Source organism: Sphaeramia orbicularis, chromosome 21, assembly GCF_902148855.1.
Source record: "Sphaeramia orbicularis chromosome 21, fSphaOr1.1, whole genome shotgun sequence".
Lineage (NCBI taxonomy): Eukaryota > Metazoa > Chordata > Actinopteri > Kurtiformes > Apogonidae > Sphaeramia > Sphaeramia orbicularis.
The window spans coordinates 30017866-30041253 of NC_043977.1; the positions used below are offsets into that span (position 1 = coordinate 30017866).

Below are 23388 nucleotides of genomic sequence, written 5' to 3' on the forward strand. Positions count from 1 at the left end.
TTCAAAGAGGAGGAACGCTTGCAGTGGCTTTATATAAGGTTTAGGATGAGTGGTCACTTTTTTTGATGTGACAGGAACATACAGTATTCTGTCTCTGTAGCAACAGTGACAAAATATACCTGACATATGCATAAGCTTACATGTGTAATTACATTGTGTATATATGTATATATGTGTTTGGTAGTTGCTGTCTATTCACTGCTTTATTTTGCATTCAGCCATTTCATATGACACTCACTATTAAATAGATTTTATTACAGCAAATTTAGTTTGATCAAATACAGTGAAAAGTGATTATATTACGGCCTCCACCAAGGATTTCATTATTTATGAATTAAACTAAAAGCTTGTCCTCCATTTGTGTGATTTAATGGACCAAGGACTTATTTGGGGATTTAGTGGAGGAGAAGAAAGGCAGTGAAGATGGGGGGAGAAGACAAGAAAAGAGCATATCCCTTGGAGATTCCAAATACATTGTGTTCTTATCTTTTGAATGTCACCTTCACTTGTCTGTTGGAAGACACTTAAGGGACTGTGCCTGACATGTGCTAAAACTGCATACACAACACATGCAGAAACTTCAACTTTCAAATGTACTTAAATGAGAAAATGTGTCTTTTTCTTCTGCTATGAAAAGGTAATAGTATTTAATGACTATATATTGTGGCAGTTTTTCTGTGGAGAGTTATGGGTTTTCAATTGATTTGTAATAGTTGGTGAGAACTGACAGGGAACATCAGAAAAGATGCATCTAAGGCTAGTCATATGTCGTCACATCAATGCTGCAGTTACAGTTAAAGAACTAAGGAATCCAGAAACAGATGTTGAATACAGGGGTTTGCAGTTGAAGATAGTATAGGCTTGGATATTGAGATAACTTCAAAAGGGGCAACCATAGTTGTTTTGCATGTTGGAGATAGCTATTAAAGGATTATGGCCTGTGAGGCTTTACAGCAGCTCTGTAGCATTCATGGTTCATTAACTAGCTAATGAGAGGAGAGGGTGACCCTGTAGCTCGCTCTCAGCTCCTCTGTCCCTCAGTATTTGAAACTTGACCAGCCCAAGGCCTACCCAACCGGCACTATTAGTGTAGAATGCCAGAAGGTTAGCGTGACTGAGAAGGGGCACACTTCTGTTAAGTTTTATGAAAGCCTTTATACATTTTGTAATTGGCATAGATTATGATATGATGAAGGAACGCAGTTTTATAAACAAATAGACACACATGTACAGAAACAGGTTGTTTAGCTGCTCTGTTTTAGTGTCTTCAACAACTATGCTGACTGATGAATCCCACAGAAAGTAAGGCTGTGTAAATACCAAGCTGTGCACTCTACAAATGCACGTAAACACATTTTCGTACGTACACAGCTGTTGTCTGGCGTTGCTGATGACTGGCAGGCTCTGATGTCTAAATGCTAGAATGCAATTGATTGACTGTATGCATCCTCCCACAGGCACTCGCCTAGTGTGTGGGCAGCAGTTTTGGAGGCGGCTGTTCATCACTCCCCCATTGTTCATTGGATATTCTCACAGATATTCATACGTTAATGTTTGCATGCTTCTGAGGCACTTTCATTAGCCTGATCAGAGAGTTCAAAAGATTTCATAGGGAGAAAATGCGCATTATATGCCTGTCAGACTCAGTACTGGCAGCATGTGCTTTTTTGAATACTCAGGCAACAAAAAACGTGAAGGAAATCACAGATTTTGACATTCAGAATTATTTTCATTGTACAACATGTATGCAGTGATTTCCAAGTTCTATGGCAGGAGTTGCAGCTCTATAATCTTTCGTGTGCTTGTCAAACATTATAATATGTTGCATAGAAGGGTGCTGGTTCCTCTAAATGGGACCAGTATTGTCTCTGTTTAGCTGCAGGTCATTTTGATGGTCATTTTAAAGTTTAAAATACAATAATATAGAATTATATATTATAGATAAGAGCCCAACATTAAGATGCTTTAGTTGTTAATCCAGAAATTGTGGGGTAAAGATGAAATGTCAGTTTGCATGGCCTATATGTAATAATACATATTTATGGAGGTATCAATACTATATGAAATGGTATATAGGGTCATCATGCAGGGTTGGTCCCAGTGCGACCCTGCAAAAGAGAAAACCTTTTCCCAGAGTGGGTTTTCACTCTATATTATATCAGACCCTTTCTTTAGCTCTTTAAGTGAGGCAAATTCAATCCTTTATCTTTTCCCAGTGCTCCCACTGAACTGTGGGTATGACTGAGTTTAGTCTGATGCTAATGGTCAGCATTAGTTTCCTTCCTCTTGGTCAGGTAAGCTGTGGAAATCCCAGACGCAAAGCTCTCCAGCTCAGCCGAGCCTGAAATTGGCTTGAATGGAGAGGAAAGCAGTGGCGGGTCACCTGAATGGATCTCAAGGCAAAACACATTAGTCTCGCTCCATTGTTATACTGCCACACACTAAATCTCATCTGTGCCAAGCGAAGCAGTAGTTTTGATTTATCAACCATTCGCTGTGACACAACACAGAGACATTCTCCCACTGCACACTTGTAAACCGACATACAGGTTGAATCTTCATGTCCACAGGTGGTGGAATTGTGGTATTTTTGTTACATTCACACACTTGAACATAAAAAGGGCTTTGTCACCAGTTTTTCTAACAAGTAAACTACAATAGAGTGCGCTACACAACAATACATACACGTACATAATTTTCTATATCACATATTACATGATGTGACTGCATGTCACCGTTATTGTCATGTACTCTGATATAGACGCAATTCATCTTCCATTAAACAGTAACGTGACGAAAAGTGTCTAATGGTCACTGTTCACTCCAATCTGGCTTATCTATGTGTACATTATTGATCAAATGTATTGACTAGACTCCGGGTCCAATGGTTTGCACATGTAATTAATAGCGATCTGTGGCGACTTTTTGATATACCAGGTGAGCATCTTGCACAGTGTGCTTACAAAGGAAACATTTCCTTACATAGGACTCTCTAGGATAAGGAATTAATTGCCATGAGGTGTAATAGCAAAAATTCAATTTATTGCTTATTTATTTCCACAGTAGGTGGGTCTCTGGATGCAGCAATAAAATAAATTAATACGTAAATTGAAGTGCAGGAAAAAATAGATGCATACACCAGTCTATTAAAGACAAAAGTTTTTAATGGCAGTTTTTTTTGCCTCCTCTTTGATGAAAATAGAAAGGGAGACTGAGGGGAAGAGACAATGAGGAAAATCCGCAAATAAAAATAAGATCTTGTGACTTTGCTTGTCTTGGGGAGATGTGGAATAGACGCTTCCCTTGATAGAAAAGTATTAATTCTCCTAGAGGTGAGGTGGCAAGAGAGAAGAGCACAGAGAGCAGCAGAGGACAGTGGATGGCAGAGAAAAATTTGCTGTAATGGGAAACTGCTGTAGATACAGTAAGAGTGTTGAGCCTTAGCTAAACTGTACATCTCGCTGAGTTGGCCCAATTGATTAGGACCTTTGGGAACAGTCAGGTCCATATTAATTCTGCACTGTGTGTGGGTGTGTGAGTATATGTGTGCATGCTTGTTTGCAAATTTCTGTTGTGTCTGTGTGTTTTGCTTGCAAGGAATTCAACAACCAAATGTGTAGGTACTATTTGAGATGACGGCAGCACTTTCTATAAGTTTGACCCAAAGAGCTGCAGTACTAGAAAAAGGCTTGCAATTTTGCTTCATATTTTTATTTTCCGTCCTATACCACTGCAGAAGAAGTTATGTAAAAACTGTTGTTTCAAGATGTTCCAAGATCCAATCAATGTTTCCTCTTGTAATAATCCTTTAACTTCTGTATCTTACTTATTTCTCCACATATTTCTTAGTATCAGCTGCTCTTGTTTGCTTATTTTTGTCTCATGATCTGTCTCCTTCTGGCTTGTTCTACTCTATGTCTATCTTGGGAGTCAGAATATAGACAGAAAGCCTAGGCAAGCAAATGCTGTAGCATAATTCTGTCTTCACAGTATGCCACTCACCACTCACCCACTCAGGGTAAAAAAGAAGTTCACATATTTTAGTCTGTTAGAAAAAGAAAATGGATAGACAGAATTCCATTCCTTCTTTTGTCAGGTCTCTCTTTTCCCCTGGCTGTTATCCCTCAGAAACGAGAGGCTGTTCCAGTTATTCTGTCAGACAAGCGCAGATAGAAATACCAATACACATGAACAGTGTGAAAGGACGTTTGCATTTGTAGACAGACAACCTGTGTGACTGACAGAGAAACATTCTCCAAGCCCAGTCAATGTGTTTCACAGCGGCTGCCTGCTCTGAATGATAAGCTGCCATTCGCCATTGCTCCAAATGCAGTTCACTTCCACGCCTAATCTGCAATGCATCAGGGGTTATCTCCAGGCACCCAGATAGAGAATACCTGCAAGGGAATTTCAATCAGCCTCCCCCATATGTAATTAAAGGGAAATAATTGGTTTCATTGTCTTTGTCATCTTTTTTTTCACCAGCCTGTGCCACAGTGCTCAGGCCTGCATACATGCACATTATTCTAACTGCCACTACGTTTTCTGTTCTCCATTAACCACTCCAAAGTAATCTGTCTTTTTTTTTCTTTTGTTGCCTTCTCCATTCTTTTCCAAAAGTAAGTGGGTTCTCATCCTAAATATGGTTGTCTAAGACTGTGTTGTGTGTGTTGTAGGTAAGTGTGTTGCTGCCATCATCAGGCAGATCCATGAAACTGCATTCTTTAAGCCTTAGCAACGCATCTCCATTTCTCAGTAATCTCCAATAAAAGCTTTTTTTAAACATCATTTTAACAATAATGTGCAGTTCTCAAAAATCCCAACTTTTCAGTGCCCAAGGCTCAAGCCCTTTCATTTCCCTCTAACTTTTTCAATACCTCTCTCCTTCTTTATCACCATTTGTTTAGTTGACTTTCCCCTTTCAAAGCAATTTCTCTCATATTCCTGTTGTTTTCCTAAAGTTCTTCTCTTTCATTTCCTCTTCTAGCTCAAGCAAAGTGAAGCCAATGCTGACACCAAAGAAAAGCTCCCCCTCCGACTAAGGATCTTTGAGAAGTTCCCCAACAGGCCTCAGATGGTCAAGATCTCCAAGCTGCCTTCTGATTTCACCGTGCCCAGAATCAGGTACACAAGTCAGCTTTTACTGTACATTGTGTTTTGTTTTGTTTTTTTCGCTCATGTGTTATACAGACATGCATTTCACTCTTATTTAAATGACTCAACTTACTGCTGTGAATTAAGATTTCCAGTCAAAATCACAGTGAGTTAATTTCTCTTTGGTGCTAAAATTATATAAAGAATACTCGGGATGTGCTTATCAGCAGTAAAATTCTGCAAAAAAGGCCAAACGTATGTTATGCGGTGTTTGGCAGGAGAGCTGTGTTTGGATGGAGAGCCAATCTGCGTCCAACACATCAGACCTCATAATCAATTTTATCATTTAGTTGCTGATTAGCACGCAGCTGGGTTCTTTGCTTCCCCAGAAATCCCCCTCTGCAGCCCATCTGCTGAGCTACTGCATTACCAGCAGATTCAGCTCTCGTGTTTTGCAGCTGAATATGAGATGGGTCTGCGTTATGATACCATTGTGACTGCTTCCTTTATCTTTAAGCATAGGGATTTCCACAGAAGGACACAATGCATTAAAATTCAACACATTTGTGTGTGTGCTCTAGGGAGAGTTTTATGAAGCAGTTCATTGATCGGCAGCAGCAGGACACCAGTTGTTTGTTCCGGCGTCTCCCCTCTGCTTCATCCTCCTCTTGTGACCACTCCAAACGTTCAGCCATTGAAGACAACAAGTATATCGACCAAAAGGTTTCTAAGATAGTTTTCTTACACTGCCATGATATCAAGTTGATAGCATCATTTCCATGGCTATATATTCAGTAAAAAAATCCAAAGTAGTGGCAAAAAGTTGTGTTTCATTTGCACATTACTTTTCATGAACTCGCTTTTGTGTGTTTCCCAGCTTCGCAGGTCAATATTTAGTATCCGGGCACGTAACCTGCTGGAAAAAGAAACTACTATCAATAAAATCCTACGGTAAGATGCATCCACAACTCCCAAAGTGGTTTTGGTCATTAACTATACCTTCTTCTTATCAAAATGTCTAAAATTAAAAAGTTTGTGTATATAGGACTGTCAAATGATTTTACCTTTGGAAGATACGTTGTAATGTGTGAAGAAATGTTTATCAATTAGTATTTTTTCAATTTGTGTTAATCTTCTGTTTACTTCCAATGTGTGAATGCATCGTAACAGACCTCAAATGAGCAGACAGAAAAGTGTGCAACACCTGCTGCTGTACATTAGCTTAGTCCAGTGTTTTTCAACCTTGGGGTCGCCTGAAATTCTAATAATTGATATTATGAAATAAAATGAATTAAAAATGAAAATCACTAATAAAAACTACTTTTTAATGATTCAATAAATATTTTGTTATAATTAAAACACCACACACTTTTCCTAATAAAAATCAAGTTCAAATAAAATGCAGGATATGATATCTGAGAGGACATATCTTGATTGATCCAATCATTTGACCGCGTGCCTTACTACGCTTCGACCTGCCTGGACACAGTTGCAGTCAGAAAACTGGACCGAACAGAGAATGGAAAGATTTCTTCACCCGCCTGGCACCGCTAAGACATCTCCAAGAGAAAAATGTCTCTGTTTTGAATGTATGGTGTCGCCAGAAATTTATGATGTTAAAATGGGGTCATGAGCCAAAAAAGGTTGGGAACCACTGGCTTAGTCTGCTAATGTCAACAAAGAAGCTTCCAAACTCCCCTTAAACACTTGAACGTAACATTTTGTACCTTTTAAAATTGGCACCATCTTTCAAACCGGTGTGTTTTGGTGTACAATGATATGGTTTCATCATCCACAGCCATGAGAAACACACCCGTCTTTGTGCATGTATTCGATGTAGCTCTGATGTAACAACACATTGGTTTTAATGCCTGTCTCTTTTTCACACACACACATCCAAAGACACACACATACCCACTTCAGACTCATTTACTGTCACAATGAAGTAAATGGATAATTTGCTGTTCAGCATGGCAGAGCTGGCTCTTCATGTAGATTAGCTTGGCGGCACCATGTCCAATCTGGCTCCCTCTCCCCGCCCTCTGCTAGTCTGTCAAGATAGACAGCATATCGGTAGTCGTAACACGTTTTGTCTCGCCGGCCATCTTCCACACAAACACGGCATTAGGCTCGCGGTCACACAGGTATAGGTAAACATAAACACTGTCCAGGTGCTCATGTGTACTCAGGGTTGGAGATTAATATGGTATATTAGTAGTATCTGAAAATGCTGGTGCCTTTATAGTTGTTTACTCTGCTGATGATTCTGCTTTTAGTCCGGATGCAACAAACATACATACAGATGTGAGAATAATGGACTGAAACTGCATCAGAGCTGCATGATTTAGTGTCAACATCATATTGTGAATATTGTGGTCAATACTGTGATTTGTGTGTGAAATTTCAATTTGTATGTTTTACACGACACCCCTCTTTTCTCAGTGTTATCGAATCCAAATTATCACCATATCACAGAGGTTGTGTGTTCTTTTTTCCTCATTTTTGCAATTAGTTCACCCTCATTCCTCTTGCACCTTTAATCTGAAGCCTTTTGTGGCTGTATTATTGAACGGGCTGATATTGCAATTCCAATCAATTGCTTAGTACTAATTGGAACCCGAGATTATAGACTTGATTGCTGCTTTTATTGGTCTTGGCAGTTAGAAAGAAGGATTCGCCAGATCGAGTTGATCTCAAACATATACATTATATTGATTATGACAAGACAAAAAAATGTGTGTTTGTAATTTCCAGGGCTTGTACGAGACAACGTATGCTAAGTGGATCTTTCGAAGGCCAGCCAGCTAAAGAACGTTCCATACTCAGTGTCCAGCATCATATTCGGCAAGAGCGAAGGTTAGTCAACATGGATGCACAAAGGAATGACAGGAAATGCAATCATGCTTATCTAGATACCCCCTGTGTGACAACTTAAGGCCATATTCTCATTCTGTTCTCTGTACATGTAGGTCTTTGCGACATGGTTCTACCAGTCAGAGGATCAGCAGAGGGAAATCACTGGAAACACTCACTCAGGATGTGAGCGTACACACAGCTTGAAAATAAGAGGGATTACATTGGTTTGTTCCTGAAGAACACTCCATGTACAGTCACGGAGAAAAAATTATTAGACCACCCCTTGTTTTTCTCAATTTCTTGTTCATTTTAATGCCTGGTGCAACTAAAGGTACATTTGTTTGGACAAGTATAATAATAACAACAACAATTGTTCATAAGAGTTTAATTCATGATTTGATATCTAGCCATTTTCCATGTTTTCTTGATAATAACCAAAATCACTTCAGTTCTTACATCAATAGTTATGGCATTGTACTGCCAAAAACAGTGCTTTTAGGCATTCCATGTTTTCTTTTCTGTCTGTTTTAGTCACATGATACACACAGGAGTTAGTACTTGACTGCATAACCATAGTTTCTGATGACTTTTGATGGTCTAATAATTTTTTCTGTGATTGTATCTAACTATTATCTAATAATTAAAATATGTTTCCCAGCATTCTAGTACTGTACGCTACCGAAATGCCCAAAGAGAGGACAGCGAGATTAAGATGATTCAAGAGAAGAAGGAACAAGCAGAGATGAAAAGGTATTCCTACACTATCAGTCCGTAGATGTCGAATAAAAAGACCACCAAAGCAAAAAAAAAAAAAAAGATTTATGTGTAGAAAATCAAGCATGATTTAATCCAACATAATGAGTATTTTTTATGATTTTGTGACTGAACAGAAAAGTCCAGGAGGAGGAGTTGAGGGAAAACCATCCGTATTTTGACAAGCCTCTCTTCATCGTGGGTCGGGAGCACCGCTTCAGAAACTTCTGCAGGATGATTGTTCGAGCTCGTTTCAATGCGTAAGATCTGCCTCACAGCTCTTCCTTATGTGGTCTGAAGCAGTTCTGAATGCATCCTCTTGTGGTTCCAAATAATCATGATATGTTTTTTGTGGACGCTTTATTTTATTTACTTATTTACTCCCGACGTAGATCCAAAACTGACCCCATAACTGGAGCAGTGAAGAACACCAAATACCACCAGCTGTAGTAAGTCTGATGAATTATTGATCCTTTCACACTATTGATTTGTTTGTTCTACCGCAGTAGAATTTTGGAGCTTATTACCTGCCTCCCTTCACCAAAACGGTTGTAACGAATGAAAACTGAAATGAAGAGCTCTGAAATAGATTTCACCCGTTATGCAACCTGACAGTAATTCAGCACAGAGTGACAAGCAGGCTTTTCTATAAGATGTTAATGGTTTCAGGGAAATTTGCAGATGTACCACTGTAGAACAGACTTGGCGACACACATATTTATAAATTCTTCATTCTACCTCCCTCATATCCTCCCTTTCTCCATCTTGAATTACTGTCAGTCTGTATATAAATGACTGTTCCATGTCCTGTATGTATGTTTATATGTGTGTTTCCCCACAGTGATCTCCTGGGTTTGGTGACCTATCTAGACTGGGTGATGATTGTAGTTACCATCTGCTCCTGTATCTCCATGATGTTTGAATCACCCTTCACCAGGGTCATGCACGTCCCTACGCTGCAGGTATTAAAAACCAGAAGGATTGATGGTTGCACGCTCAAACAAGCGTCTCCTTGAACAAACAGATGTTGTTAAACTTGTGCTTTCTCTTTCAGATCGGAGAGTATGTGTTTGTGATCTTCATGAGCATCGAACTGAACCTGAAGATCATGGCAGATGGTCTGTTCTTCACCCCCACAGCTGTCATTAGAGACTTTGGAGGAGTCATGGACATTTTCATTTATCTTGTGAGTAATTTGTGCTTTCTAAAGGCTGTAAGGCTGTCATGTAAATGTAGAAACAGAATTAAAATTATATTGAAAAAACCTTCCAGATTAGATCAATCACGTCCCACTTATTTTAAATACATAATGACTTCAAAGGGGTTCTATGTAGTATTGATATCCTAAACTCATAACAGCAGCTGGAAGTACTGTACCAGAACATACTTAAGGCTACCTAAATCACCAAGATTTCAATGCTATACATTCACAGACTGTCACTCACTGAATAAAGTATAAACACATTGAATGTTATTGCTTATATCCAGTAATCCCGTATGTGCGCAGTACACTGGAGGGCAAAAGCACCGCTCCCACTAATAAAACTTAGCTAAGCAACCACTGTCACCATCATTTTAGAAACATCTGCTCAAAAAGTAAAATCAAATAGGTAAGCATGACTAGTTTAGATCAGCTTTGTACTGATGATCGGGAAAGGTACAATGCAAAACTAACTGTATTTAGCGAAAAAAATTTCCAGACCTGTTTCAAATAGTTGACGAACTGTCGGCTCTGAGAACGACATCTGTGTTGAATCCGCTCCATGTCATCAGTGTCATAATCTGAACTCACACTGTTTAAATGATGAGGACTAGGCATCCTTTGTCTTGTACCATGTCTGGTTATCTGTCTTCTCCTTGAATGTCCACTATAAATGTGTCTTAAATCTTCCTCCTGTCTGTGATGGTCTCAGTTTCCACACACTCACCGCCGTCTCTCTCATCTTCGTGATTGGACCCGTGTTCCTCTTTTTCCCCGTGTGTGTCTCCCTCATCTCCTATTTCACCGTTGCAGTCGCTAAAAAGTTCTTCTGAAGTTTCATCATACCTTGAATTGTTGGAGTCTGTGTCCTAATCATCTTTAAGGTTTCTGAAACGGAGCTGGCATTCTCCCATTCAAAGTGAATGGTACTCTATACGTTACTATGGGATAGCGGGGATTGGAGTTGGAAAACTTTACAACCGGTCCTTCATTTATCCGGAAAACCTGCTTTTTGTTTGTTTGTTAATGGCTGTTTTTAAATTTAGTGTGGTCTTTTGATAACTTCATGGCTAAAACCAATGCAAGGCGCTGGAAGAGCAGTGTTTTTGCCCTTCAGTCAGGTGTGGGAAAAAAATCGTGTGCGTGATGTCACTCGTCAATGTGTCTATAAAGCTCATTGTTTACACACATTTGTATTATGCTATCATTAAGTTTCTTTCATCAAATACAAAAATCATTGCTGATGACAGTCGGTCAAAATTACAGTCATAATCTTCACTTGTTGCCTCAGCTGAGGGTTTACATTATAGCTCTGTTAACTCAACTTTTTTTTTTTTTTTAAAAGAAAACAGCCTCAGTAAAACCACATATCATCTCAGTTTTACTGTACAGTTTGTGTTGTCAACAGCTGCACTAAAGATCTGTTTGGAATCATCCAAACAAGGTCAGAACTGTCACAGTTCAGTCTGAACCGTGGGTCAACAAACCGTGAACATAGCATCCTTCATAACATTACATAACTTTATACCTTCATAAGCCTCATAATCAAACTCCTTTCTTTTCATTTAGAGCTGTGTCGGTGCAGTGCTTGTAGTTTTTATCATGGAGTCACCGTCTTTCACTTGAAAGGTTGCTTCTTAATGGTTCTTATCCTTTCTCATCACTTTCTAACACTTTGGCCCAGTGGTGTTAGTTTTCTTCATCATGGGCGACCCACAGAGTGACTCACTACTCCCTCTAGTCTTCACATAAATCTAACAGCCTATCATTGTGAATATATTCAGTTCATATCTCTACAATCCAGTACACTGGCATCTTAGCATAACTGTAACTCTTTATTCTCTACATTGATAAATTTAGGGTATTTTTTTTTTATATTTGAAAGTACAACTACTACATATAGCCCCTTTAAGGAAGTGTTATATGTATTTTTATACATTTTAAATGTTTTCCATGAATTTTCATAAGATAGTTTGCTTGCCAGTCAGTTCTGATTACATTTAAAAATGTGATCTTGACATGATGTCTTTAAATTTGACAAAAATGTTAATGTGGACTCAAAGAAACACTGAATAAATTTTTTGCTGTGATTTTTTAAAAATTTCTGATTATGATGCAAGCATCATACATACATGGGATTTAAGATGCAACTAGTGCGTTGACCTGCGGGGATCCACAGTTTCTAGATGTGGTAGTTTTTATGCTGTTGTGTATTCATGCATGCTGTACTGCGTTTGTCCAGCAGTCACCGCCAAAGCATTCTGGCCATAGTAACATGATTGTAAGGTTATTGTATTCCAGAATCACTAATATCTCCCAAAATATTGGTCCTATCAACTTGCCGTTTTCATTAATCTGTTCCTTGACCAAAAGTACATAAGTATGCCAAACTGCAGCAGTCAGCTCTTTACGGATTTTGTGTGAATCCCGAGATGCACATGCACACAGAGGCCACTTGGCTTTTAAAGTATAGATTGTTGTTGCCTTTTTTTTTTTTTTTATGGCAGTATGTTCACCTCATTGTCTTCATATTCTAAAAAAGCTTTCTGGTGTGTATCTAATTTGCATATAAATTGTGTTTTTTATTGAAAAGAGGAGCAGGTAATTTACAGTACAAAATTAAACTATGATATAAGCATATTTCCACTGTACAATTGTAGTATGAATATCTACTGGTAATTTTTGGTTCAGTTATCCTCTTTAAAATGTCACCCTCCCCCCTGCTGTGCATCTGCTTTAGGTGAGTCTGATCTTTTTATGCTGGCTGCCTCCTGATGTCCCTCCTGAGTCTGGGGCTCAGCTGTTGATGATGCTGCGCTGCCTGCGTCCGCTCAGGATCTTCAAGCTGGTTCCCCAGATGAGGAAGGTGGTGCGGGAGGTTCTCAAAGGATTCAAGGAGATTTTCCTGGTGAGTGTCACAACTAAATTGACTTGTGCAGATCAACTATTTTCAGACAGTGAAGTAATCTGAGCCACATGTACTCATGAATGTGTGATGTGGATATTTTCTGTCAGTTCATGAATAATGACATAAAATGATCACATAGAAAAGACACATACTTAACAAACAAAAGGTGTGTACCCGTATTCAGTCAGCATTTTATTTTTATTTAGCACATTTGTGCCAATTTTCAGTTTGCATAACAAGTGTTTGACTCTGTTGCAGGGACTCGTCTGTGAAATCCTTTTGCAAAGTGCAGCTCTGTTGTTTCCATCAGCCTTTTTATATCGAACCGATTTCAGTGTTTTATGTACGGCTCTTTTTTGTCTTAACTGGTTGGAATCCCCACTCTTGACATTACGTTCCCCTCCATGAAAAATACAGTAGTTGGTGAAACTGTTAACTTAAAATATGAATAAAACATATGACACATATGAACCAAAGCAGTTTGTACATCCTTACTGGATTTTAGTTCTTTAATTTCCACTTTCTTGACTGTTGCTTTAGCCCAGTGTTTTTCAACCTTGGGGTCAGGATTTATAATTGATAAAAATAGAAAAAAAAACAAAACAAAAACATTACTAATAAAAAATATATAGTGAAATGAGAGAGACAATCACAATACATAAAAGACATGACAAACTGAAGCTGAAACTGAAGCACTGTGGTACTGTTTATCTTTCAAATGTTCATTGTGGTCAGTTTCAGATGCTGCAGCTCTTTCATAATTAATAGTTTGAGTTATTGTTTGTTCAGTATTAATTGTCAGCCTTGTAAATCCAAGCTGGACTGACTGTACATATCCTGACCAAGGAAAATAAAATTCTCACTTTGTGCAGTAATCTACACCTGGCTTTTCTGCCTCCATAATAATATACATTATATAGCCTAAATGTCATCTAAAATTAATGTTTATTTGCAACATAGTATAGCTAACTATTACATGATCCAAAAAAAAAAAAAAATTTAGCAAAAAAAATGTGTGTTTTGAATGTCTGGGGTTGCCAGAAATTTATGATGATAAAATTGGGTCATGAGCAAAAAAAGGTTGGGAACCATTGGTTTAACCACTAGATTCTAAGGAGCTTAGTTCATAGTTCAGGCTGGATCAGAAGTCAGAGCCGGTCACAAGTCTCTTTTTTTCCAAGTGTTCATGATTTCAGCCTTTCCCACATCAATTAACGTGCTTCATAACCGAGGCTGCGTTCATTCATCCAGCCGACCCTCTGGCGTGAATACATGCCACTCTGCTCACTGGCCTTTGCATCTGTGAAAAATAAACTCCCCAGCCTCATAAAATAAGCAAAAAAATATGAGATTTTTTGGGCATTTACCTGTATAATATGTACTTTGGGGCTTTGTGATTTGGTGAAAATGTCATATTGCAATTATTGTGGGTAATATTGCAATTTTGATTTAGTTTTCATGCTTGCTATTCAAGGAAAAGGCGAATATTACACATTTTAATTACCTCAATTATACAAACTCAAAATTAGTATAAAGATATAAACGGTTTTAAAATAATACTTTAATTTTTCATGTTTTACACAGTACCTCTCTTTGCTCATCGTGACCAGAATGTCACCAGATTGTGTTTATTTTGTTTTTCTTTCCTGAAATTAGATCACCTTAAAACTGGCAGCCTTTTCTCTATTATATAATTGCACAGACTGATATTGCAATTGCGATTTGACTAATTGTTATACCCTAATATATTTTTATTCATATATTCTTAGTTTTTTCTTTTTTACCTTACTCATATTTTTTGGAATATTTTTATGATCTCATGTAATGTCTGTGTCATGCTGTGACATACAAACCTGTGCCATTCTGTGTAACTGGTTAAATCGGATGCAAGTGTCTCAGCTAAAATTACATTCTCTGCAGTTTACAGTAGTTAAACCCTCTGTCTGATTTGGATTTTCGTAGCTGACTTCTTTAGGTCCACACCAGACATCTTTAGCTTGTTCTGTAATCTCTCAGGCTTGGATTATGCTGAACTGTCTGCCATACACTCATGATTGATTCTCCTGCAGGTTTCCATTCTCCTCCTCACACTAATGCTGGTGTTTGCAAGCTTTGGAGTTCAACTGTTTGCCGGAAAGCTTGCCAAGTGCAACGACCCCCATATCGTTAAACGGGTACAGCAAGAAACCTAATCTTCTCACTAAACCATCCTCTCCCATTCCCATCACTCCCTGCAGAACACTACATGCTGAATAAGTAAAGGGGATTTCCCCAGTAAAATCAATGATTTCCTTTATCCAAGGGTTTCCTCCCTTAATGCGGTTTTATTTCTTTTAACTACAACGCTTATTCTTAGTCTTGTACCAAAATTCATTTTATGCTAAATAGAAAAACCTTTTTCTGTTTGCTGTGATTTGCTCTTCATCTGTGTGTTTGGTTACAGGAGGAGTGTCACGGCATATTTAGAATCAATGTCAGTGTTTCTAAAAACCTCAACCTGAAACTGAGAGAAGGGGAGAAGAAACCAGGTTTCTGGGTCCCTAGAGTCTGGTAGAGCGGCTGCTTCTTCTGTTACTGCTTTGAAGTTTAACATTTTTTTTAACGCAGCCAGAGCCTGATATATTCATTTTGTCTTTCTACAGGGCAAACCCTCGTAATTTTAATTTCGACAATGTTGGAAATGCCATGTTGGCGCTGTTTGAAGTACTGTCACTGAAAGGCTGGGTAGAGGTCCGAGATGTCATCATTCATCGAGTTGGACCGGTACTAAACCTGATTTTAGCTTTTCAGTCCATTTCCTTGTGTTATTCAATACTAAACTGAGGTCATGATTGATGCACAGCTCAATTTACCTCATGTCTGTTTATGCAGATCCATGGCATTTACATCCACGTCTTTGTGTTTCTGGGATGCATGATTGGACTCACTCTGTTTGTAGGGGTTGTTATTGCAAACTTTAATGAAAACAAGGTAACGGTTTTACACATTTGTCTAAATAGTAATTATAAAATAACAAAAACAAAAGTCAATACATTAGAATTTCAAAGTATGTACAATTTATCAGGAAATCAGAGCAGCAGAACACCTTTTTTCCTATGTTTATATCTTTTGATTCACCATCACCAGGGCACTGCTTTGCTGACTGTGGACCAGAGGAGATGGGAGGATCTAAAGAGTCGACTGAAAATAGCCCAACCTCTCCACCTCCCCCCTCGCCCAGGTACACACAAATACTCAAACAAGAACAGCAAATACTGCAGCAATCATTATTTTTTACTTTTTATTAATGTTTATTTAACCAGGGGAAAAAAAGGACTCTATGAGTTTAAAAATCTCTTGCAAGAGTGTCCTGGCCAAACAGCAACAGCAGAAGTCACATAAAATAGAAATTTCAGCCATACATCCACACTAAAAATGTACATAAAACACAGAATAAAACACCATACTAAAAGCATACATATAACACAACACCAATAAAATTATTCTGTGATACAAAGTGCAACACTGTGAAAGTCACATCCCTGATTAATTGTGTGTCTGTGCATTGTTAAGTAGAACCTGAATGATTAAATAGTCCTTGTTTTTGTTGGAGGATTGATTCCTGGAGTGATTCATAATGACAGCCAAATGATGACTAGCAGTGGAGATGAAACACTGAATATTAAGACAGATAACTTGACTCGCAGACACTGAATCATGCTTGTCACAGCCTTTTCCAGAAAATGTATTTACACTCTATCAAATTTCAGTCTGAGCTCTATTGCACTAAATGCATGTTTATAGAAAAGCACTAAACTGAAAGGTTTGTATTGCATTTATGGACATTTAACACACAGTTCATTGCTACATGCTTATTGATCGCATTTAACCACTAGGATTTTATTTTTAAAGTGTTATTGTTCTCTGACTGGAGTCATGAGAATAGTGCAAATGCCTCTAAGGCAGTGTGGGAAATCGCCTGTTAGTACAGTTCAGGGTGAGAACTAACAGAAAATCAATCGTTTCGGTTATAGTCAGCAGTGCCGCTGACACCAGCAGTATCAACTTGACTTTGATCCACATCCAGAAGCCCTCTGCACTGGCACCACTCACTCACTACTGGCAAATCATTACAGCACTTAGCTGGCTCTGACTCCCCTTATCCTTCTGTGGGTATTTTCACAAATTGTCTCTATGGTCAGCAGTCATATGAAGTAATCAGAGGACACACCACTTACGCTATTAAATGTGCTATTTTATCATGTGTTCTATTATATATCAAAACCCTTACTTTGAAGTGAATACAAGGGACAGGTATACCATTGGTTTGTCTTCCACGACACAGTTTTTCTAACATGGATAAATCTTTAATTTAATATTAGAAACAAAGGTTTAAACTGTGGAAACAGCAGGATAAGTCCAAAAATAGTATCACTAGGTAGAATCACCTTATTCCTTTTTTAGTCCTCTTTTAATACAGAGATTTACATCCTTCTTATTGGTGAGATGTACAGTATCTCTGTAAAAATGTACAAAAAATAACCTGTACTATCTGCAAACTGCAAAATTATAGGCAAATTTACACTCCTAGATCTCTGTTTTAACACATGCTTATACCATTGATATCAAATGATCCATGAATGCCACCTGCAGGTTAGTAAAGGATACTACAACAAACTCAAGCATCTGATTTGTAAAAACCACCACCTACTATTTAATCTCCCTGGGTCGATAAGAATTGTTTACCCAACTCTGATTCTTTGAATATAATGAATGATTGATTTGTAAGAAATCAGAAATGGTTTATGGTTGTACATGTTTTCGTGATTCTCTCCCCACATTCTAATCCAGACTCAAAACTCACCTTTTCAGAATAGCCTACCCGCCATAAGTTCTACTCTCCATTTACATCTTCATTTCTATATAGAGTAATTATTATTTAATTTGTTTATTTCTTTGTATTTTATGGATTGTCTGTTTTATCTTGTTGTACAGTGTCCTTGGGTTTCTTGAAAGGCGCTTATAAATAAAATGTATTATTATTATTATTTGTAAATTCCTCTGGTTTCTCCTGCTGTTTGATAGAAAATGGGGGTTTCCGGGCCAAGATGTATGACATTACTCAACATCCCTTCTTCAAAAGGAGCATTGCTGTACTAGTGCTGGCTCAGTCAGTGTTACTCTCAGTCAAGGTAAAGCCTCATGACTTATTTATACATCATGTCATCTGCTTTTCACTACAAATCATTTTTCTGATTTATTTCTAATTATATTCTTAATTTCGTTGTACATATGTATAATGACAATAAAGGCATTCTATATCAACATATTGTCATATTATAAATTGTCTGACTCTGTTCTTCTCTAGTGGGATGTAGATGATGTAGAGGTTACATTTCCCCTTGCCACCATGTCAGTAGTCTTCACGTTAATATTTGTACTAGAGGTAAGTTTGTTGTCCCATCGATGAATCTAGTTCATGATTTTATTTTGAGTCTTTCTTGTGATTTCAGAAGTCTTTTGTCCTGTTCTTATCCAGGTGACCATGAAGCTGATAGCCATGTCTCCAGCAGGATATTGGCAGAGCCGAAGGAATCGCTATGACCTGCTGGTCACATCACTGGGCGTCATTTGGATAGTCCTGCACTTTGCCTTACTGGTCAGAAAAGTTACTTCAAAGGGGTCATATTTTGCTAAACCCATTTTTATTAGTCTTTTATTAGTCATTTATTTGTGTATTTGGGGACCCTGATAGTTCAAAAACTTTGATTTTGAACCCTCCAGGTGCTGCAAAGCTATCTTTATATTAATTTTGGCAAAAATCGACTGGATTTCTACAACCTATTTTAAAAGGTCCCATATTATGCTATTTTTCAGTCACGTCATATAGGTCTCAGAAGCCCAAAAACATAGTATTTAAGTTTGTTCGCCCCAAAATCATCCTTTGTTTGGAGTTTCAGCGGTCGAAAAAGTCCCTCTCACCAGCCCTCCTCAGAACAGGCTGTTTCTGGGCCTGCTTCCGGGTATGCAAATGAACGCATCTGTCCACGCCCACTCCCCCTCCCCTATCTGGGAGAGGACGCGGCTTACGCTAGCGGTACTACGTGCTAATGTTGACTGTGAAGCCCCTCTCTCGTCTACAATACACATGTCTCAGACAGAACGTCTTTCCAAACACTGGCTTTTTTTGCCTTGAGGTGTGATTGAGCCCCGACGGAAAACGGCGGTGTTGTGTCGGGTTCGTGGACCTGACACGGAAAGACGCCTGCCGCCACTAATGCAGGCAGCTGCTAACAAGCTTGATGCTAACTATACTGATGCCAACCACAAAAGGCCCGTGTTCAAAGTAGTTCTGTTGAATGTCTCTTGATATTATCAGCTCTTGCATGTTAACGGGGACGCAAACGTTAGCAGCAGTAACCGAGCCATGTTAGCTGCCATACTAACGTTAGACGTACACATCAACAACCACCAGCTTATCCGTAATGTAGGGTTATGCAGTAAAGATACAAAAAAATGATAAGAACTTACATCTCCCACACTGGTACTTGGGTCACGAAGTGTTGGTACTGCGTCCTTGTTGATTCTGAGTCTTTGTGCTAAGCCGGAGCTGTATGGGCCCATGTTCGAAAAACATTCGTCCGTGAAATGCCGGGCACACACATACAAGCGTTTGGGAATGTTGTTTGGTACATGACCATCACAGATATAATCCAGCCACTTTTTTCGGAGAGGCTCGGAAGTGGGGAGCAAAAATAAACTTTCGTGTTGGTGTGTGCAGCCAACAACACCACAACTTGCGTGTCTCGCCTTCGCCATGTTTGTTGTCCAAGAGGTACTTTGCCAGGGTGGGGCTTACCTTTTCATGCAGGGTGGGGGCACAGTCAGGGGGAGGAGTTAAATCCACTTATGTCGTCATAAGCGGACCCAACTCAAACTCGGCCGTTTGAGCAGGCATTTTCACAAAATGTGGTGTAGCAAGGCAGGGAGGAAACAGACAGTTTTCAAATTCGAACCTCATTATGAGGCTACTGCAACACACACTACTATAAGAAAACTTTCACAAAGTGAGATTTGCATAATATGGGACCTTTAATTCCTGTTTAATTTACTACAGTCTACTCTTGTTAAACCGCCCACCGTTATACCGCCATTTTCGTTCACCGCTGACCAAAACCATTGCACAAAAATCCCCAATGCAGTATTCCATTGGCTACCGCCATTTCCGCCTATCGCCATCCGCCAGCCCAGTTCCATGCACAAACAACACTTATACCATTGATTTCCCGACCGTTATACCGCCAGCGTGATTGCCATCGAGTACACATAAATTTTAACAATGCACTGAAACAAACGCGCCAGACGCTGATCGCGACAAGCTATGAGTAGGTCTACGGAACGGCCACCGTTCATTTATTGCAGAACACTCAGTAGGTCAGGATGTCGGGAAGAGGACGTGGGATTAAGCCAAAGCCTCAAGATGATGGGGTGTCATTTCCCGACACGGTATAATAATGCTTAAAATGTTTCCCCCACTTTAAATGATCCCTTACAACATAACAGAATCAAGATTTATTTAGAAACGCAATTAGAACGGGTTAACGGAGGCAGCATAGACATCATATAGTAAAGACATGCACATTATGGACGCAACCCGTTGTAACGCCATTTTCGCTATACCGCCAATTTGGCCGTGAACGGAAGTTGGCGGTATAACGAGAGTAGACTGAACATCTATAATTAGTTACGTCACAACATTTGCACATATAAGGTCAAGACTTTCGATGAACTTTTCTCATAATTGTTTGTCAGCAGCAGCGGTTGTAGTCCATACTGAAAATATGTCCAAACTTCAAGCTGATTACCTAAAATGTTCAGTTGTTGGTTGAATGGGACAGAGCAGCACAGACAACAACCTGGAGGGGGTGGGGTGTGAAGTGGCTCATGTGCATTTAAAGGGCCAGCGCTCAAAACGACTTTTCTGGTGTCATTACTCAGAAGTAGGGTTGAAGATGGACCTGTGGAGATAAATTAATGAAGAATTCAGACCCAAGCATAGCATTTACAGTTTATGTAGACCACAGGGAAATGTTTTAAAATGCATAATTCCATTTAAAAAAAAAAGCAAAATATGACTCTTAAAATGAAAAGAAGATTCCAAGGAATATAATGAAATCAATGAAAGTATCTTACAGAACTTTCTATTCAACATTCCCTTCCAGAATTCATATACCTACATGATGGGCACCTGTGTGATCGTGTTCAGATTTTTCACTATATGTGGAAAACATGTGAGTATATCCATCAAAATTATATATAATTTGCCAGGAAATAATTGAATAATGTAATAACAGAGTGTAACTGCATGTTTTCTGATGTATTAAAGGTGACACTGAAGATGCTTCTGCTGACTGTGGTAGTCAGCATGTACAAAAGCTTCTTCATCATTGTGGGCATGTTTCTCCTCCTCCTCTGCTATGCATTTGCTGGTGTTGTTCTCTTTGGAACTGTGAAATATGGAGAAAACATCAACCGGTAAGAAAAGAGTCTTCTGTTTATTCACCTGATCCTGATGGTCCACACTGGAGGCTGTATACAGGAGATCCAGGAATTCAATATTTGTACAAAGTTGTCTCATCCTTCCCTGTGTGTTCCCTAATCACAGGCATGCCAACTTCTCCACAGCAGGCAAGGCCATCACTGTTCTCTTCCGTATTGTCACAGGAGAAGATTGGAATAAAATCATGCATGACTGCATGGTAAGATGGGCACATATGGACACAGATAAAGAAACAGACTGCATCTTTCCAAAATGGGAAATACTGTATACTGTTAACATATATTCAGGGTTTGAATGGATGGCTTCATCTCGGTTTCTACTTTTACCTCAATACATTGAAGCCTTAGTGGAACTTTATGCTCCAGTACTCATATTTGCAATTTTCACCCAAATTACTTTTCATCTAAACAGGTGCCCTAATAAAAACTGTTGACATGGCCATCTGTATGATACCAATAGGAGCATGTTGTATTTTAATTTTTGGATTTAATCCTTACTATGATATTTTGCTGTACAATATAATAAATGTCTACATTTCTTAGGACAAAAAAACTTCTATATTTTAACAAAGCCTATTTTTGCATTTATGTGTCACTATTTAAATAGATCTTGTTATAATTCAGGACCTTTCACATTAATACAGATTACCTTTTGGATGTCCCTTTCTCCAGGTGCAGGCCCCATTTTGCACACCAGATAAACACCGTTACTGGGAGACAGACTGTGGAAACTATGCCGGAGCCCTTATCTATTTCTGTTCTTTCTACGTCATTATAGCCTATATCATGCTCAACCTACTTGTAGGTGAGTGTGTGGATATATATTTAAAGTTTTTCTTGAGAGCTGAACTCTAAACACAAGAGTAGGCGGAGTTAGTAGAGCAAGGAGACAAGATTGTAATATTCATGAAACTCTTGTTGACCATGTTCTTGTGCATGGGATGTCAGTGTGGGAAACTGAAAGAGTGTAGTTAAATCTGACACAGAAGCCTCTGTAAGGAGTGTATGTAGATTACAACCTACTTTACTGTTTTACATTCCAGTCTGTGCTGTGAAGAGCTCAATTCTGGTTTTGTCAATTGTTCCATTATTTTTGTCATATTTGTTGGAGTTTCTCTTGTTTCCTAAATCATATTTTCAGAAATATATGCTCAAATTCCCAGAACTCTAAACATTGCTCAACTCACCATCACTTACGATGTTGATGAGAATGTCATGCCAGAGCTGGACAAATCTGTTGCTAAGATTTGGACATTTAGCCTAAAGACAGGATGTGGAGGCAGAATAAATATAATTTATTTCTTTACTTTCGAACTGTTTTTTTTTTTTTTTTTTTTTGTCTAAATGGAAATTTATTTTAAACAATGTTATAGTACTTTATTCTATGCTCCTTCATAGTTTTTTTCATAAATTACATGAAACTTTGACATTTATGTAAACCAGTGCATAGTAATTCACACTTTTAGGAAGTGTAAAATTCATACATTTCAGGAAATATGTATTAGCCGCCAAGAAAAGCTTTGATATGTTGTTTTGATTAGGTTATGGTATACATCCAAGAAATTGAGTTTATTCAGTGTATTAGCTGAGTTTAAAAGACTATGTTTAAAGGGGCTACAAACATGTGAACATACAACAGCAGACAACACAACAACAGACCTTGCATGTTTATTTTGTTTTGTTTTTTTTCTACTTGAGGGCAGTTATTTTTCTCCTTTCACTTGAATCTGTATGATGTAGAGTGTCATGCTTTTTGTGGTTTTGATAGATGTTTTGTTCGCTTCATATTTCCATTTTGGATCTGTATCTCTGTTCACTTCTGTAGCCATCATTGTGGAGAACTTCTCTCTGTTCTATTCCACTGAGGAGGACCAGCTGCTGAGCTATAATGACCTGAGGCACTTCCAAATCATCTGGAACATGGTGGATGACAAACGGGAGGTGAGAAATTAGCAGTGGAAGAGAGAATAAGAGCATAAGAGAGAGGAGATGAGGATCTCATGGCTATGAACGAAGGATAATATAGAAGTGCAGAACA

The 23388-nt window shown here is 38.6% G+C and overlaps 1 protein-coding gene across 8 annotated transcripts in view; it reads left to right on the forward strand.

Annotated features, from left to right (window-relative positions):
- Positions 1-23388, forward strand: part of nalcn (sodium leak channel, non-selective) — a 76943-nt gene that overhangs the window by 50886 nt on the left and 2669 nt on the right. For 7 of the 8 annotated variants that reach the window (XM_030124652.1, XM_030124654.1, XM_030124649.1 and 4 more), the window contains 24 exons: positions 4988-5124; positions 5676-5817; positions 5972-6045; positions 7849-7950; positions 8064-8133; positions 8609-8700; positions 8841-8963; positions 9096-9152; positions 9545-9665; positions 9758-9889; positions 12645-12812; positions 14882-14986; positions 15256-15362; positions 15455-15575; positions 15684-15782; positions 15939-16032; positions 17877-17983; positions 18160-18237; positions 18331-18450; positions 21014-21082; positions 21178-21326; positions 21457-21550; positions 22023-22155; positions 23176-23291. In XM_030124652.1, coding sequence (XP_029980512.1) covers positions 4988-5124; positions 5676-5817; positions 5972-6045; positions 7849-7950; positions 8064-8133; positions 8609-8700; positions 8841-8963; positions 9096-9152; positions 9545-9665; positions 9758-9889; positions 12645-12812; positions 14882-14986; positions 15256-15362; positions 15455-15575; positions 15684-15782; positions 15939-16032; positions 17877-17983; positions 18160-18237; positions 18331-18450; positions 21014-21082; positions 21178-21326; positions 21457-21550; positions 22023-22155; positions 23176-23291 — 2610 coding nt within the window. The remainder of the gene's footprint in view (positions 1-4987; positions 5125-5675; positions 5818-5971; positions 6046-7848; positions 7951-8063; positions 8134-8608; positions 8701-8840; positions 8964-9095; positions 9153-9544; positions 9666-9757; positions 9890-12644; positions 12813-14881; positions 14987-15255; positions 15363-15454; positions 15576-15683; positions 15783-15938; positions 16033-17876; positions 17984-18159; positions 18238-18330; positions 18451-21013; positions 21083-21177; positions 21327-21456; positions 21551-22022; positions 22156-23175; positions 23292-23388) is intronic. The other variant, XM_030124653.1, reaches the window with a different exon arrangement.